The 17409-nt window shown below is 45.9% G+C and overlaps 1 protein-coding gene across 5 annotated transcripts in view; it reads left to right on the top strand.

Annotated features, from left to right (window-relative positions):
* Positions 1-17409, top strand: part of sox5.L (SRY-box 5 L homeolog) — a 134111-nt gene that overhangs the window by 84784 nt on the left and 31918 nt on the right. For all 5 annotated transcript variants that reach the window (XM_041585795.1, XM_018251831.2, XM_018251830.2 and 2 more), the window contains 2 exons: positions 5197-5369; positions 5910-5978. In XM_041585795.1, the coding sequence (XP_041441729.1) occupies positions 5197-5369; positions 5910-5978 (242 nt within the window). The remainder of the gene's footprint in view (positions 1-5196; positions 5370-5909; positions 5979-17409) is intronic.

Raw genomic sequence — 17409 nt, 5'->3', positions numbered from 1 at the left:
AAGACAGTAGGAGAACATGGAGACATTAGGACAAGATAGAGACAGTAGGAGAACATGGAGACAGTAGGACAAGAGGGAGACAGTAGGAGAACATGGAGACAGTAGGACAATAGGGAGACAGTAGGGCAAGATGGAGGCAGTAAGACAAGATGGAGACAATAGGACAAGATGGAGACAGTAGAACAAGATGGAGACAGTAGGGCAAGATGGAGACAATAGGACAAGATGGAGACAGTAGGACAAGATGGAGACAGTAGGACAAGATGGAGACAGTAGGACAAGATGGAGACAGTAGGACAAGATGGAGACAGTAGGGCAAGATGGAGACAGTAGAACAAGATGGAAACAGTAGGCCAAGATGGAGACAGTTTGGCAAGATGGAGACAGTAGGACAAGATGGAGACAGTAGGACGAAGTGGAGACAGTAGAACAAGATGGAGACAGTAGGGCAAGATGGAGACAGTAAGACCAGTTGAAGACTGTAGGACCAGATGGAGACAGTAGGGCAAGATGGAGACAGTAGGGCAAGATGGAGACAGTAGGACAAGATGGAGACAGTAGGACAAGATGGAGACAGTAAGACAAGATGGAGACAGTAGGACAAGATGGAGACAGTAGGACAAGATGGAGACAGTAAGACAAGATGGAGACAGTAGGACAAGATGGAGACAGTAGGACAAGATGGAGACAGTAGAAAACAGTAAGGTGAGAGGGGAACAGCAGGGCAATACGTTGTGAGAGTAGGAGAAGATGTTTCTGTGGTTTCTTATTGAGTCTGAGCCATAAGAGGTTTATTGAAGTTTGGTTGGAGTGTTGCAGACATTTAGTGATCCTAAACCTGTAGTTGGGGGTGTCTGGTTATTAGGTAGGAGAAAATGTGACAGAAAGCTGAGAAAACAGCCGTGGGTTTATTGTTAGTGCAGAGGAGCGTGGCAGGCGCAGCTAGTGACTATTGTAAGCAGGAAGGTGAGAGAGATGGGGGGATACAATGAAGTCTTTACCCCTGGAGGCAATTTGACTTATTGGTTGTTGGAGGGGTCAGAGGGCTGATAATTTACTGCTCAGGACTGGGTCCCTATTTACAAATAGTTCAGCTGTGGCCCAGCTGTATTTAGTGAGACAACAAGGAAGGTGTGTGAGTGTGAGTTCAGCTGTTGTGCAGGGACTGAACTTTCTTATTTTCCTGCTTCATTTGTCACCGGCCCTTTAAATCAACTCTTGGCGCCTTCACTTAAAAGTCAGTTTCAGCCCAAAAAATGATATTGTCTAAATCAGCATCTGATTGTGCAGAGAGCGGGGTCATGAGTTATGGGGGAGAAAGACCCCGCTTTCTTGGACAAGTTGAGTGTTGTTGCTTTTTAGGGTGTGTCTGGATGATTGGAGGTGAGTTAGGGTGGGTTTGGGTGCTTAGGGTAGATTATTTCTTATTGTGGTGGGTTTGGGTGCATAGAGTAACTTTGTGGTTAAAGTAGGTTTAGGTGCTTAGAATGACTTTGGTGTTAAAGTAGGTTTGGGTGCTTAGGACAAGTTTGGGTGCTTAGGGCAAGTTTGGGTGCTTAGGGTGGGTTTGGGTGCTTAGGGCAAGTTTGGGTGCTTAGGGCAAGTTTGGGTGCTTAGGGCAAGTTTGGGTGCTTAGGGTAGGTTTGGGTGTTTAGGGCAGGCTTGAGTGCTTAGGGTGGGGTTGGGTGCTTAGAATAACTTTGTGCTTAAAGTAGGTTTGGGTTCTTAGGGTGGGTTTGGGTGCTTATGGCAGGCTTGGGTGCTTAGGTGAGTTTGGGTGGTTAGGGTAGATCTTTGTTCTTATGGTGGGTTTGGGTACTTAGAATAACTTTGTGATTAAAGTAGGTTTGGGTGCTTATGGCAGCTTTGGGTGCGTAGGGCAGCGTTGGAAGCTTTAGGTGGCTTTGGGTGCTTAGGGCAGACTTGAGTGCTTAAGATGGGTTTGGGTGCTTAGAATAACTTTGTGGTTAAAGTAGGCCTGGGTGCTTAGAATGAGTTTGGGTGCTTAAGCTGGGTTTGTGGTTAGGGCAGGTTTGGGTGCTTAGGGCATGCTTGGCTGCTAAGGGTAGATTTTTTGTTCTTCTGGTAGGTTGGATGCTTAGAATAACTCTGTGGTTAAAGTAGGTTTGTGGGTGCTTAGGGCAGGCTTGGGTCCTTAGGGTGGTTTTGGGTGCTTAGGGTAGATATTTATTGTTCTTATGGTGGGTTTGGGTGCTTAGAATAACTTTGTGCTTAAAGAAGCCTGGGTGCTTAGAGGCAGGTTTGGGTGCTTGAATGACTTTGGATGCTTAGGCTGGGTTTGTGGTTAGGGTGGGTTTGGGTGCTTAGGGCAGGTTTGGGTGGGTTTGGTGCTTAGGGCAGGCTTGGGTGCTTAGGGTAGATTTTTTGTTCTTCTGGTGGGTTTGGGTGCTTAGAGAAACTTTGTGGTTAAAGTAGGTTTGTGGGTGCTTAGGGCAGGCTTGGGTCCTTAGGGTGGGTTTGGTGCTATGGGTAGATGTTTTGTTCTTATGGTGGGTTTAGGTGCTTAGAATAACTTTGTGCTTAAAGTAGGCTTGAGTGCTTAGGGACAGGTTTGGGTGCTTAGAATGAGTTTGGATGCTTAGACTGAGTTTGTGGTTAGGGCAGATTTGGGTGCTTAGGATGAATGTGGGTGAGTTTGGGTGCTAGGTGGATGTGTGTGTATGTGATATAACTTTGTTTGCCTGTGACATTCTCACCTCGGTGCTTGATTTGCACCTTCATAGGAACCTCTGTGGGATCAGCCTCATTCTCAGAGAGCGGGAGGTTCCCAATAAAACCAGGGAATGTGGGTCCGTGCAGAGCAACATACGTGTGTTTCTACATACAGACAATGACTGTGTTCTCTGACCCCTTGGGATGGAAGAATAAAGATAAAAGTAAAGTGGGGAGATTTCTCCATTGTATGAACCAGAGACCCCCACAGAGTTAACTGTTCCTGATCCGAACCCACATCAGTTTCTCGGAACCGGAATTCTAACTGCCAACCGAATGCAAGTGACGTCACAATAGTCTTATTCGCCTTATTCAGTTTAGGGTTTGTCCAAATTCAAAAAATAGATATATATATATATTGTTGACATATAATATACAGTATGGAAGTGATGTCACTGTAATCTGGAAATGACATCAACGTAACCTGGAGGTGATGTCACTCTCATCTGTCAGTATTATCTAGAAATGACATCACAATAACCTGAAAGTGACATCACTGCAGAGCTTATTGCTTTTCTATTTAACATATTGCAATTCCCCCGGTCCCACTTAGCCCCCTTGTTGTTGTTACTCACAGACTTAAGGGTAATACCCCCCCCCCCGCTGTTGTTGAACTGAAACTCCCAGCTTGGGCTGATCAGTGCAATTTTAGTGTTTTTAGCCTCATTCCGAGATTAATTTTCTATATTCCCATCGGCGCATTACATTATTAGAGGAGGGGGGGTGGCGTGTTTGGTTGGAGTTACATTAATGCATTTGACCTTTGCACGGCGAATGCGCGAAAGGAAAAAAATGCCCCATAATTAGAGGAGCCAAGTCAATTGGTCAATGTATTCCAAGAAGTATAAATTCAATATTTATCACAAGCCGCTGTGCATTTACCTCCTCTCCTCCTGTTTTCCATTTTTAACACAATTACACACAATGGGCTATAATTATGCGCCGAGGCTTTTAAGCAATAACTGAGGGACCGAAACATGAATCGGATGCAAATGCGCCGCACGGGGGGACTGTTTAACTCTCAGAGGCGCATGAGAAATGCGTTCGAATCCCCCGAATTGGACAAATTGCTCACAGGGAAATCAGCTTAAACTTTCTTCTCTCTCTCCCTGACCTGTTTATCACTTACTAATAAGCTCCAATGAAACAGCGCCACCCAGTGAGCAAAGTGTTAACCAAGACAGTACAGTATGAGGGTATAGCTGTACCCAGAACATTCCTTCTCTGTATATTTGTATTTATACATATGGGAGGAGGTGCCATATTGATTCCCTTAGACAGTACAGTATGAGGGTATAGCTTATTGTGTGCCCAGAACATTCCTTCTCTGTATATTTGTATTTATACATATGGGAGGAAGAGGTGCCATATTGATTCCCTTAGACAGTACAGTATGAGGGTATAGCTTATTGTGTGCCCAGAACATTCCTTCTCTGTATATTTGTATTTATACATATGGGAGGAGGAGGTGCCATATTGATTACCTTAGACAGTACAGTATGAGGGTATAGCTTATTGTGTGCCCAGAACATTCCTTCACTGTATATTTGTATTTATACATATGGGAGGAGGAGGTGCCATATTGATTCCCTTAGACAGTACAGTATGAGGGTATAGCTTATTGTGTGCCCAGAACATTCCTTCTCTGTATATTTGTATTTATACATATGGGAGGAGGAGGTGCCATATTGATTCCCTTAGACAGTACAGTATGAGAGTATAGCTTATTGTGTGCCCAGAACATTCCTTCTCTGTATATTTGTATTTATACATATGAGAGGAGGGAGGTGCCATATTGATTCCCTTAGACAGTACAGTATGAGGGTATAGCTTATTGTGTGCCCAGAACATTCCTTCTCTGTATATTTGTATTTATACATATGGGAGGAGGAGGTGCCATATTGATTCCCTTAGACAGTACAGTATGAGGGTATAGCTTATTGTGTGCCCAGAACATTCCTTCTCTGTATATTTGTATTTATACATATGGGAGGAGGGAGGTGCCATATTGATTCCCTTAGACAGTACAGTATGAGGGTATAGCTTATTGTGTGCCCAGAACATTCCTTCTCTGTATATTTGTATTTATACATATGGGAGGAGGAGGTGCCATATTGATTCCCTTAGACAGTACAGTATGAGGGTATAGCTTATTGTGTGCCCAGAACATTCCTTCTCTGTATATTTGTATTTATACATATGGGAGGAGGGAGGTGCCATATTGATTCCCTTAGACAGTACAGTATGAGGGTATAGCTTATTGTGTGCCCAGAACATTCCTTCTCTGTATATTTGTATTTATACATATGGGAGGAGGAGGTGCCATATTGATTCCCTTAGACAGTACAGTATGAGGGTATAGCTTATTGTGTGCCCAGAACATTCCTTCTCTGTATATTTGTATGGAGTTGCCATATGGTTGATATGTGACTGTACTAACGTAAATGTTTCCCCCCCCCCCAGGGACGCCGGAGAGTCTTGCCGAAAAGGAGAGGCAGCTCATGGCAATGATTAACCAGTTGACCAGTTTACGGGAACAGCTGCTGGCAGCGCACGACGAACAGAAGAAACTGGCGGCTTCGCAAATCGAAAAGCAGCGGCAACAAATGGAGTTGGCCAAGCAACAACAAGAACAGGTGAGTTGGGGGTTCACCTTTTTTGGGGTTTGGGTGAGATTTTGTCTTTTGGGACTGAGTGAGGGAACTGGGGTGCCTACAGATTTTACTAAACCCCTAATTTTCCCCCCTGTATGTCAGTAAATGAACTGCTCAGATCAAGATTGACGTCACAATTGCAGAGCATGTGGTTACTAATGGGTCGGATACGGGAGAGAAACCCAGTGGGGCTCATTGAGTAAAAACCCAGGGGGAGATCTGAGTAACAGCCTGACATTTGGGGTCATTGAATGAGCAGAAATTGAGTTTTTTTCAACCAACATAGAGGTTGGCAACAGCCCGGCCTGGGATTGTGACATCATAACCATGTGGGGTGAGAGGCACATAGACATCATTTATTTTGGAGGGGAGGGGCTTATTCTGTTGCCTTTTCCTGATCAGATAAATGGGGGGGGGGATACATTTAAAGGAAGGAGAATATTGATCAGAGCTTCTGTACAGCAACATGGCAGCTCCCCCGTTGCAAATTCTCCCCTGATCTGTTCCTTTTGTCTTTTCCAGATTGCGAGACAACAGCAGCAACTCCTGCAACAACAACACAAAATCAACCTCCTCCAGCAGCAGATTCAGGTCAGACCCCCCCCCCCCATTCTTATAGCACTGACAGGGGCCCCATTGTGTACCAGTTATTTACAGCAGCGCAGACAAGAGAGGCCTTAATGTAATAGAGAAGGAAAGTGATATTTATAGAAGGACAGAGAAATCCAATCTCTGCAGGTCACTGGCTGTCAGCTTTTGTGTCCCAAGCCAGGGGGCATAACCATTCTCACATGGGGGGCCTGAACAGTGTTCCAGACAAGGGCCACACTTGCCCTACAATTCCTTTGCAGACAGGGGCCACACTTGCCCTAAAATTCCCTCCCAGACAGGAGCCAACACTTTCCCTAAAATTCCCTCCCAGACAAGGGCCACACGTGCCCTTAAATTCCCTCCTAGACAGGGGCCACTATTGTCCTTAAACTCCCTCCTAGACAGGGGCCACACTTGCCCTAAAATTCCCTCCTAGACAGGGGCCACACTTGCCCTAAAATTCCCTCCCAGACAGGGGCCACACATGCCCTTAAATTCCCTCCCAGACAGGGGCCACACTTTCCCTAAAATTCCTTCCCAGACAGGGGCCACACTTGCCCTAAAATTCCTTTGCAGACAAGGGCCACACTTGCCCTTAAATTCCCTCCCAGACAGGGGCCACACTTGCCCTAAAATTCCCTCCTAGACAGGGGCCACACTTGCCCTAAAATTCCCTCCCAGACAGGGGCCACACTTTCCCTAAAATTCCCTCCCAGACAGGGGCCACACTTGCCCTTAAATTCCCTCCCAGACAGGGGCCACACTTGCCCTAAAATTCCCTCCTAGACAGGGGCCACACTTGCCCTTAAATTCCCTCCCAGACAGGGGCCACACTTGCCCTAAAATTCCCTCCTAGACAGGGGCCACACTTTCCCTTAAATTCCCTCCTAGACAGGGGCCACACTTGCCCTTAAATTCCCTCCCAGACAGGGGCCACACTTGCCCTAAAATTCCCTCCTAGACAGGGGCCACACTTTCCCTAAAATTCCCTCCCAGACAGGGGCCACACATGCCCTTAAATTCCCTCCCAGACAGGGGCCACACTTTCCCTAAAATTCCTTCCCAGACAGGGGCCACACTTGCCCTAAAATTCCTTTGCAGACAAGGGCCACACTTGCCCTTAAATTCCCTCCCAGACAGGGGCCACACTTGCCCTAAAATTCCCTCCTAGACAGGGGCCACACTTGCCCTTAAATTCCCTCCCAGACAGGGGCCACACTTGCCCTAAAATTCCCTCCTAGACAGGGGCCACACTTGCCCTTAAATTCCCTCCCAGACAGGGGCCACACTTGCCCTAAAATTCCCTCCCAGACAGGGGCCACACATGCCCTTAAATTCCCTCCCAGACAGGGGCCACACTTTCCCTAAAATTCCTTCCCAGACAGGGGCCACACTTTCCCTAAAATTCCTTCCCAGACAGGGGCCACACTTGCCCTAAAATTCCTTTGCAGACAAGGGCCACACTTGCCCTTAAATTCCCTCCCAGACAGGGGCCACACTTGCCCTAAAATTCCTTCCCAGACAGGGGCCACACTTGCCCTAAAATTCCTTCCCAGACAGGGGCCACACTTGCCCTAAAATTCCCTCCCAGACAGGGGCCACACTTTCCCTAAAATTCCTTCCCAGACAGGGGCCACACTTGCCCTAAAATTCCTTTGCAGACAAGGGCCACACTTGCCCTTAAATTCCCTCCCAGACAGGGGCCACACTTGCCTAAAAATTCCCTCCCAGACAGGGGCCACACTTGCCCTAAAATTCCCTCCCAGACAGGGGCCACACTTGCCTAAAAATTCCCTCCCAGACAGGGGCCACACTTTCCCTAAAATTCCTTCCCAGACAGGGGCCACACTTGCCCTAAAATTCCTTTGCAGACAAGGGCCACACTTGCCCTTAAATTCCCTCCCAGACAGGGGCCACACTTGCCCTAAAATTCCTTCCCAGACAGGGGCCACACTTGCCCTAAAATTCCTTCCCAGACAGGGGCCACACTTGCCCTAAAATTCCCTCCCAGACAGGGGCCACACTTGCCCTAAAATTCCTTCCCAGACAGGGGCCACACTTTCCCTAAAATTCCTTTGCAGACAGGGGCCACAGTTGCCCTAAAATTCCCTCCCAGACAGGGGCCACACTTGCCCTAAAATTCCCTCCCAGACAGGGGCCACAATTGCCCTAAAATCCCCTCCCAGACAGGGGCCACAATTGCCCTAAAATCCCCTCCCAGACAGGGGCCACAATTGCCCTAAAATCCCCTCCCAGACAGGGGCCACAATTGCCCTAAAATCCCCTCCCTCGGAGCTTGACTGAATGTTTTTGTCAGTAATAATAATAAAAGTCAGAAAAACAAAATGAGCGCGAGGCAGAGCCATTAGTGAGGGGTCCGTGTGCGTCAGTAGCCGGCGGCTCGTGGCTTTAGTAATTGGGAGACAATTGGATAATGGGCAGCGCCCCCTGTTTCTCTCGGCAGAACTGAAATGACCCGGAGGAAACTGAATTGGGATCTATATGTTTTTGTGCAAATATTGAGAATCTTGTGTTCCTGACCCAGACCCTGAATTCAGTTTGGGCAAATAATAACCAAAATATCCCAGAATGAGAATAAAGCAAGAGCAGCTGCAAAGATGTCATATAATATTATATACTTTCTCTACAGGGTGTAAGTGTGGGTACAGTCAGGGATTGGGGAAGCCCCGTGCCCCCTATAGTTACCCCAATAACGACACCAGGGGTTAATGATTCTCTGCCCCCCCCCCCCGGGCAATAAAACTTCAAAGCAGAAAAGTTTTTTTATGGTTTTCCTTATCGGAGGAGCAGAGATTCCTTTGGGGGGTGAATTTTATATCCGTCCTGTCCCACCAACATCTTCTCACCAGCTGCCCAGGAACAGAGAGGTAGAGGTTAAACGGTAACTAAACCTTAAAGGGGTAGTTCCCCTTTAAATTAAGAGAATGATATTCTGAGACAATTTGTAATTGGTTTTCATTTTTTTATTATTTGTGGTTTTTGACTTTTTTAGCTTTTTATTCTTCAATTTCAGGCATCTGGTTGCTAGGGTCCTAATTCCCCTAGCAACCATGTATTGATTTGAAAAAGAGACTAAAATAAGAATAGGAGAGGCCCGAATAGAAAGATGAGTAATAACAATACATGTGTAGCCTAATAGAACATTTGTTTATAGATGGGGTCGGTGACCCCCATCTGAAAGCTGGAAAGAGCCCGAAGATGGCGGCAAATAATTCAAGAAGTATATAAAATAAATAATTAAGACCAATTGCAAGGTTGCTTAGAATTAGGCATTCTATAACAAACTTAAAGTTAACGTAAACCATTTTAAGGAGAAGTTGAGGGTAAAAGGCTGGGGGTATGTGTCACAGATTGACCTTCAGTTTCCATGTTCCGTGCCATAAACTTGATACTTTAATGGACTAACAAAGCTTCTAAAGAGAGTTGTGTTGCTACTGAGAGCATTCCTTCCCGTGTGCCCAGAGCATTCCTTCCCGTGTGCCCAGAGCATTCCTTCCCGTGTGCCCAGAGCATTCATTCCTGTGTGCCCAGAGCATTCCTTTTGTGTGCCCAGAGCATTCCTTTATGTGTGCCCAGAGCATTCCTTCCCGTGTGCCCAGAGCATTCATTCCTGTGTGCCCAGACCATTCCTTTCTGTGTGCCCAGAGCATTCCTTTATGTGTGCCCAGAGCATTCCTTCCTGTGTGCCCAGAGCATTCCTTTCTGTGTGCCCAGAGCATTCCTTTCTGTGTGCCCAGAGCATTCCTTCCTGTGTGCCCAGAGCATTCCTTCCTGTGTGCCCAGAGCATTCCTTCCTGTGTGCCCAGAGCATTCCTTCCTGTGTGCCCAGAGCATTCCTTTCTGTGTGCCCAGAGCATTCCTTTCTGTGTGCCCAGAGCATTCTGTCCTGTGTGCCCAGAGCATTCCTTCCCGTGTGCCCAGAGCATTCATTCCTGTGTGCCCAGAGCATTCCTTTCTGTGTGCCCAGAGCATTCCTTTCTGTGTGCCCAGAGCATTCCTTTGTGTGCCCAGAGCATTCCTTCCCGTGTGCCCAGAGCATTCATTCCTGTGTGCCCAGAGCATTCCTTTCTGTGTGCCCAGAGCATTCCTTCCCGTGTGCCCAGAGCATTCATTCCTGTGTGCCCAGAGCATTCCTTTCTGTGTGCCCAGAGCATTCCTTTCTGTGTGCCCAGAGCATTCCTTTCTGTGTGCCCAGAGCATTCCTTCCTGTGTGCCCAGAGCATTCCTTTCTGTGTGCCCAGAGCATTCCTTCCTGTGTGCCCAGAGTGTTCCTTTCTGTGTGCCCAGAGCGTTCCTTTCTGTGTGCCCAGAGCATTCCTTCCTGTGTGCCCAGAGCGTTCCTTTCTGTGTGCCCAGAGCATTCCTTCCTGTGTACTCAGCGCATTCCTTTCTGTGTGCCTAGAGCATTCCTTCCTGTGTGCCCAGAGCATTCCTTCCTGTGTGCCCAGAGCATTCCTTCTTGTGTGCCCAGAGCATTCCTTCCTGTGTGCCCAGAGCATTCCTTCTTGTGTGCCCAGAGCATTCCTTCCTGTGCTTGGGAGCTGCCATTCTGTTTCCCTCAGACAAATGGAATGCAGGTTCTGGTGGCTTCTGTCCCTTTCCCATGACTCCGCAACCTTTTCCCAAACAAGAGAAGCTGCCGGTGGCTCAGAGATTGGGAACAATTGTTTCTCACAGAGGCCCTCGCAGCTGATCTCCTATCAGAATGGGGCCCACCCTCCGGCGCCTCAGATAAAGCCCTGGGAACACAAAGGAGAGGGAGAATGTGTCTCAACTCCCAGTAACCCTTCCAGCTCCGACCCATTGGGCCATCGCTCTCTCCTCCTTGTGACTGGGAAGCAGCAGCACAGACCATCCCAAATATTTCCAGTCCGGCATCACATTCCCAGTGTTCCCAGCAGCTCCCAGAACTTGGCCCTAAAGCAGACGATTCCTTGTTTGGGTGAAATCACATTATTCCATTTCCCTCTCTGTAGATTTCTATTTATAGGAAGGAGCTGCCAAAGTGCTTTCCTCATTCTCACAGGATTTACATTCTCTGCACTGCTGGTTATGACTTCTGAAATAAAGTAGCTGATGATGGTTGAGATTGGGGGCGGCACGGTTGTCACTGCTGTGTGCGACTGCAACACTCCCTCTGCCCTTTCTTATGATTTATTTAAGGCGCCCGAGTCCCGCCCACATTTACCCGCGGTTTTATCTCCGGCATTCGCATTTTCTGTCGCTCCTTAAACCCCATTGTGCGTGGGATTTTCTCCTTTGGGATAAACCAGGTGTTTCTTTCATGCGAGTGAGAGGCGAGACAAGGACACCCACCCCCTCGCTCCTTGATGGAACAGTCTATTGTGGGGGGAAATGCCGGGGGTCCCCCATGTGACTGCGAAAGCTTCTTCCCAAAACACTTTATCCTTTTCTTGTTCCAGTTGATGCCACAGAGCCATTGTCACTTCTAAGGGGGATTCAGCTCTGAGGGGTCCTAGACAGGGGGTATTAGGGTGGGATATTACCCAGAATCCCTGGCTGGGGGGCATTACGCCCAAACAATAAGGTGTACAATGAATATTTAGGATGAAAAAGGAGTGGAAATTCTATTCTAAGTAGGGATGCACTATTTTGGATTCGGCGAAACCCCCAAATCCTTCAACAAAGATTCGCCCGAATCCTAATTTGCATATGCAAATTACGATTTGGTTTCGGCCGGGCAAAAGGATTCCGAATCCTGCTGAAAAAGGCCGAATCCTGAATACGGAGCATCCCTAATTCTAAGCCACAAACCCAAACATTTCCATTTGTTTCTCGGGACCCCGTCGGGCCCTAAGCACGAGAATAACGGAATTTAATTGGCCCCTGGGTTCATTCCCATATAGAAGAGATCAATAGCCTCGAGGCCGGGCCCTTATTCACTTCCCATGGGGCCCCACATACCTGTTACTATCAGGAGCCCCGCCATGAGTGAACGTTAGGGCCACAAATTGCTGAGATTTACTCATTTCTATTGTTTTCCCCTGAATGGCTGAGCACTGGGCAGTGAAGCTTGCACTCACCACAATGGCCACAATAGGATTGAATGCTGATTTCTGGTTCTTATACAGGGTGAAGGTGGGAACGGGGGCCGCAATACGAGGGGTAGGGATGCACCGAATCCACTATTTTGGATTCGGCCGAGTCTTCCGAGAAAGATTCGGCCGAATACCGAACCATAATTTGCATTTGCAAATTAGGGGTGGGAAAGGGGAAACCGTTTTTTACTTCCTTGTTTTGTGACAAAAAGTCACGGCAAGTGTCATTAAGACTTTGAGGGGCGGGAATTATCGGAAGAGGTTCCAACTGGACGTCTCCTAAAATCTTCCCCCCAATCCTCAGCATCAGCGTCACTCAGAAGTGCAACTAGACAGCACATCGGACGCTTCAATTCCGCGCTCCTTTCCGTTAGGCAAAGATATTTTTTGGGGTGAAGTTCCCCTTTACAAATGCAGTGGTTCCTTCCAAACGTTTATCTCTTGGCCAACGCTCTTCGCTCTTCTCTCCCCTAAGAAATACGATTTGTTAAATGTAATTAACAGTTCTTTTTATAAATGCCCCCCCCACACTTTTTATAAATGGCTGACAATTGCACTTAATGAAACACCTACTGATTGTATAGAGCCCCCCCCCCCCGATCCCAATGTTCCCTAATCAGCAATACCTTGTCCTCCATCATCAGAACATTCCTTCTCTGTATATTTGTATTTATACATATGGGAGGAGGAGGTGCCATATTGATTCCCTTAGACAGTACAGTATGAGGGTATAGCTTATTGTGTGCCCAGAACATTCCTTCTCTGTATATTTGTATTTATACATATGGGAGGAGGAGGTGCCATATTGATTCCCTTAGACAGTACAGTATGAGGGTATAGCTTATTGTGTGCCCAGAACATTCCTTCTCTGTATATTTGTATTTATACATATGGGAGGAGGAGGTGCCATATTGATTCCCTTAGACAGTACAGTATGAGGGTATAGCTTATTGTGTGCCCAGAACATTCCTTCTCTGTATATTTGTATTTATACATATGGGAGGAGGAGGTGCCATATTGATTCCCTTAGACAGTATGGTATGAGGGTATAGCTTATTGTGTGCCCAGAACATTCCTTCTCTGTATATTTGTATTTATACATATGGGAGGAGGGAGGTGCCATATTGATTCCCTTAGACAGTACAGTATGAGGGTATAGCTTATTGTGTGCCCAGAACATTCCTTCTCTGTATATTTGTATTTATACATATGGGAGGAGGAGGTGCCATATTGATTCCCTTAGACAGTACAGTATGAGGGTATAGCTTATTGTGTGCCCAGAACATTCCTTCTCTGTATATTTGTATTTATACATATGGGAGGAGGAGGTGCCATATTGATTCCCTTAGACAGTACAGTATGAGGGTATAGCTTATTGTGTGCCCAGAACATTCCTTCTCTGTATATTTGTATTTATACATATGGGAGGAGGAGGTGCCATATTGATTCCCTTAGACAGTACAGTATGAGGGTATAGCTTATTGTGTGCCCAGAACATTCCTTCTCTGTATATTTGTATTTATACATATGGGAGGAGGGAGGTGCCATACTGATTCCCTTAGGCAGTACAGTATGAGGGTATAGCTTATTGTGTGCCCAGAACATTCCTTCTCTGTATATTTGTATTTATACATATGGGAGGAGGTGCCATATTGATTCCCTTAGACAGTACAGTATGAGGGTATAGCTTATTGTGTGCCCAGAACATTCCTTCTCTGTATATTTGTATTTATACATATGAGAGGAGGTGCCATATTGATTCCCTTAGACAGTACAGTATGAGGGTATAGCTTATTGTGTGCCCAGAACATTCCTTCTCTGTATATTTGTATTTATACATATGGAAGGAGGTGCCATATTGATTCCCTTAGACAGTACAGTATGAAGGTATAGCTTATTGTGTGCCCAGAACATTCCTTCTCTGTATATTTGTATTTATACATATGGGAGGAGGAGGTGCCATATTGATTCCCTTAGACAGTACAGTAGGAGGGTATAGCTTATTGTGTGCCCAGAACATTCCTTCTCTGTATATTTGTATTTATACATATGGGAGGAGGAGGTGCCATATTGATGTACATTATTTATCCAGTACATTATATATAATGAATATCCTGATAAATGTGCTCGTACCAGTGGATTATATGGGAATATCACAGTAATGGAGGTGCCCCCCGACCCCCAATATCTGGCATGCCAGGCTGTTCCATATCGCTGTGTTGGTGGGGGGAGACTAATGGTGGGTATTTAGATAAAATAGCAAATAAAATGTGTCTCCGCGCTGGTTGGGTTGAACCCGGTGACTTATTAAGAGCGTCGGGCTGGTAATTATGTGATACAGTCGCTAATTATAACATTGAAACATCAGGAAAACATTTATTGTGAGCGAGGGGAGAGAGGGGCCTGAAACAGATCCAAAACCCACTTCCCAGGGGGGAAAAAAGTTTCTTTTGGATATTTCTTGTGAGTTTAGTTGAGTTTTTGTGATACAGAAATTTGGGCAGGAGCAATGGGTAGGGGGAAGGGCAGCTGGGCACATTTAAAGGGAAACTAAATCAATTGTATTGTATATTCGGGCAGAGACACACGCTGCTATTTCGGGAGATTTTTCTCCCAGCGAAAAATCACTTCTTCTTCCGGCAACTCATTCCACCGATTTACATTCTAGCCGGCGGGAAGGCAGTCCGGGGAGATTAGTCGCCCGAAGAAGAAGCGATTTGTCGCTGGGCGAAAAAATCTCACGAAATAGCAGCGTGTGTCTCTGCCTTAAGGGGGGGAAACTCAAGCAGCGGTACATGCGAATACTTTGCCATGAAGATCCTGCCCTGAAGAGCTTACAATCTATTTTATCCTTCCTTTATCCGAACTGAAATAGACTCCATTTTAACCAAATAATCCAAATTTTTAAAAAAAAAACGATAAAACAGTAGCTTGTACTTGATCCCAACTAAGAAATAATTAATCCTTATTAGAAGCAAAACCAGCCTATTGGGTTTATTTCATGTTTATATGATTTTCTAGTAGATTCAAGTATGAAGATCCAAATTATGGAAGGATCTGTTATCCAGAAACCCCAGGCCCTGAGCATTCTGGATAACAGGTCCCATACCTGTACCTTGTACTTGGATCTCAACTAAGATATAATTAATCCTTATTGGAAGCAAAACCAGCCTATTGGCTTTATTTCATGTTTATATGATTTTCTAATTTTGAAGATCCAAATTACAGAAAGATTTAGTATCTGGAAAACTCCAGGTCCCGAGCATTCTGGATAACAGGTCCCATACCTGTACCTTGTACTTGATCCCAACTAAGATATAATTAATCCTTATTGGAAGCAAAACCAGCTTATTGGCTTTATTTAATATTTCCATGATTTTCTAGTAGACTTAAGGCATGAAGATCCAAATTACAGAAAGATCTGTTATCTAGAAAGCCCCAGGTCCTAAGCATTCTGGATAACAGGTCCCATACCTGTACTTGATCCCAACTAAGATATAATTAATCCTTATTGGAGGCAAAACCAGCCTATTGGCTTTATTTCATGTTTATATGATTTTCTAGTAGACTTAAGGTATGAAGATCCAAATTACATAAAGATCCATTATCCAGAAACCCCTAGATAACAGTTCCTATACCTTTATTTGCAGTTTTTTTCCCCCCACAATTGTATTTTACATTCAGATTTTTTTTTAATAAATACGGAAACGCCTGAGTTCATTCGAAGTAGAAAAAAGAACCTCTCTAAAATTGGGTTTTTGATAAATAAGCCCCGTCAGCGTTTGGAGTCGGCGAATACATTTGGACTCCTATTTACCCCGCACGCAGATCCCGTCTCGCTTTTTGCGCCTGCCGTTAATTGGGCGCTGCTAAGCGCGTCTGTCTCTTTAATAACGGGGAGTGCTGCGCAAGTCAGCGGCGGGAATAGAAATGAATAAAAAGCCAGTATTGTTCCTAAGTGACGAGGGGTCAGAATTAATTACTGCGACATACGGTTATTAAGAGCTTGTCGCTCGCAGAGCAATAGTGAGCGGCGCTTCTCCAGCGTCAGATGTTGGACATATTGCGAGCGCTGGCAGCTATTGTTTCGCTCGTTTACTTCACACAGCTAATTACTCACTAATAATAACTTTACCTTGGACTTTTTCACCGGCTCGTGCCAGCAAACCTGTTCGCACTACATATGCTAATTACTGGCACTTCTTCACCACGTACCGTCGCTTTAAGTTCAAGCTGTGCCGCCTTTCAGGATAGAGTGCCAGCTGGCTGCAACACTTACACCTTTTTTTTTCTTTTTTTTATTTTAAAGGAAAGTCATTAAAAGTTTCAATCCGGGCGCATCTTGTTTTTTTCCTTTTGCTTCTAAAGAGAGACTTTCGCTGGCCCCCGGGGGCAATTTCTCCCCCTAATAAAAAGGTATTTCAGATCTGATGAGAAGCCGCTGTTTAAAGGCCACATCAAACCTCGTTTTATCCCAGACGTGAAGCCGCTGAACAGCAGATGTTTTCTTCCCCGGATCTCGAGCCTTTCATTCCCATTGATTGCTTTACAATAAGGGCACTGCGCCTTTAAATGTCTGTACATTCTGCATAAGGGTTAAAGAGCCACAAGGAATTGGGGTGCCTGCTGTGGTTAATTAAAAAGGTGGCTAGTACAAGTATTTGGGGAGCTCATACAAATCCCTGCTGTGGTTAATTGGGGAGCCCACTACAAGTATGTGGGGTAGCAGATGACTAAGGTGCTGCTGCAGTTACTTAGGGGTGCCCAGTACAAGTATTTGGGGTGTAGATAACTAAGGTGCCTGCTGCAGTTACATAGGGGTGCCCAGTACAAGTATTTGGGGTGTATATAACTAAGGTGCTGCTGCAGTTACTTAGGGGTGCCCAGTACAAGTATTTGGGGTGTATATAACTAAGGTGCTGCTGCAGTTACTTAGGGGTGCCCAGTACAAGTATTTGAGGTGCAGATAACTAAGGTGTCTGCTGCAGTTACTTAGGGGTGCCCAGTACAAGTATTTGAGGTGCAGATAACTAAGGTGCCTGCTGCAGTTACTTAGGGGTGCCCAGTACAAGTAATTGGGGTGTAGATAACTAAGGTGCCTGCTGCAGTTACTTAGGGGTGCCCAGTACAAGTATTTGAGGTGCAGATAACTAAGGTGTCTGCTGCAGTTACTTAGGGGTGCCCAGTACAAGTAATTGGGGTGTAGATAACTAAGGTGTCTGCTACCGTTACTTAGGGGTGCCCAGTACAAGTATTTGAGGTGCAGATAACTAAGGTGTCTGCTGCAGTTACTTAGGGGTGCCCAGTACAAGTAATTGGGGTGTAGATAACTAAGGTGCCTGCTGCAGTTA

The sequence above is a fragment of the Xenopus laevis genome, chromosome 3L (genome assembly GCF_017654675.1).
Source record: "Xenopus laevis strain J_2021 chromosome 3L, Xenopus_laevis_v10.1, whole genome shotgun sequence".
NCBI lineage: Eukaryota > Metazoa > Chordata > Amphibia > Anura > Pipidae > Xenopus > Xenopus laevis.
The sequence above is the reverse complement of the archived record's forward strand: the minus strand, read 5'-3'. Positions and strand labels throughout refer to the sequence as shown.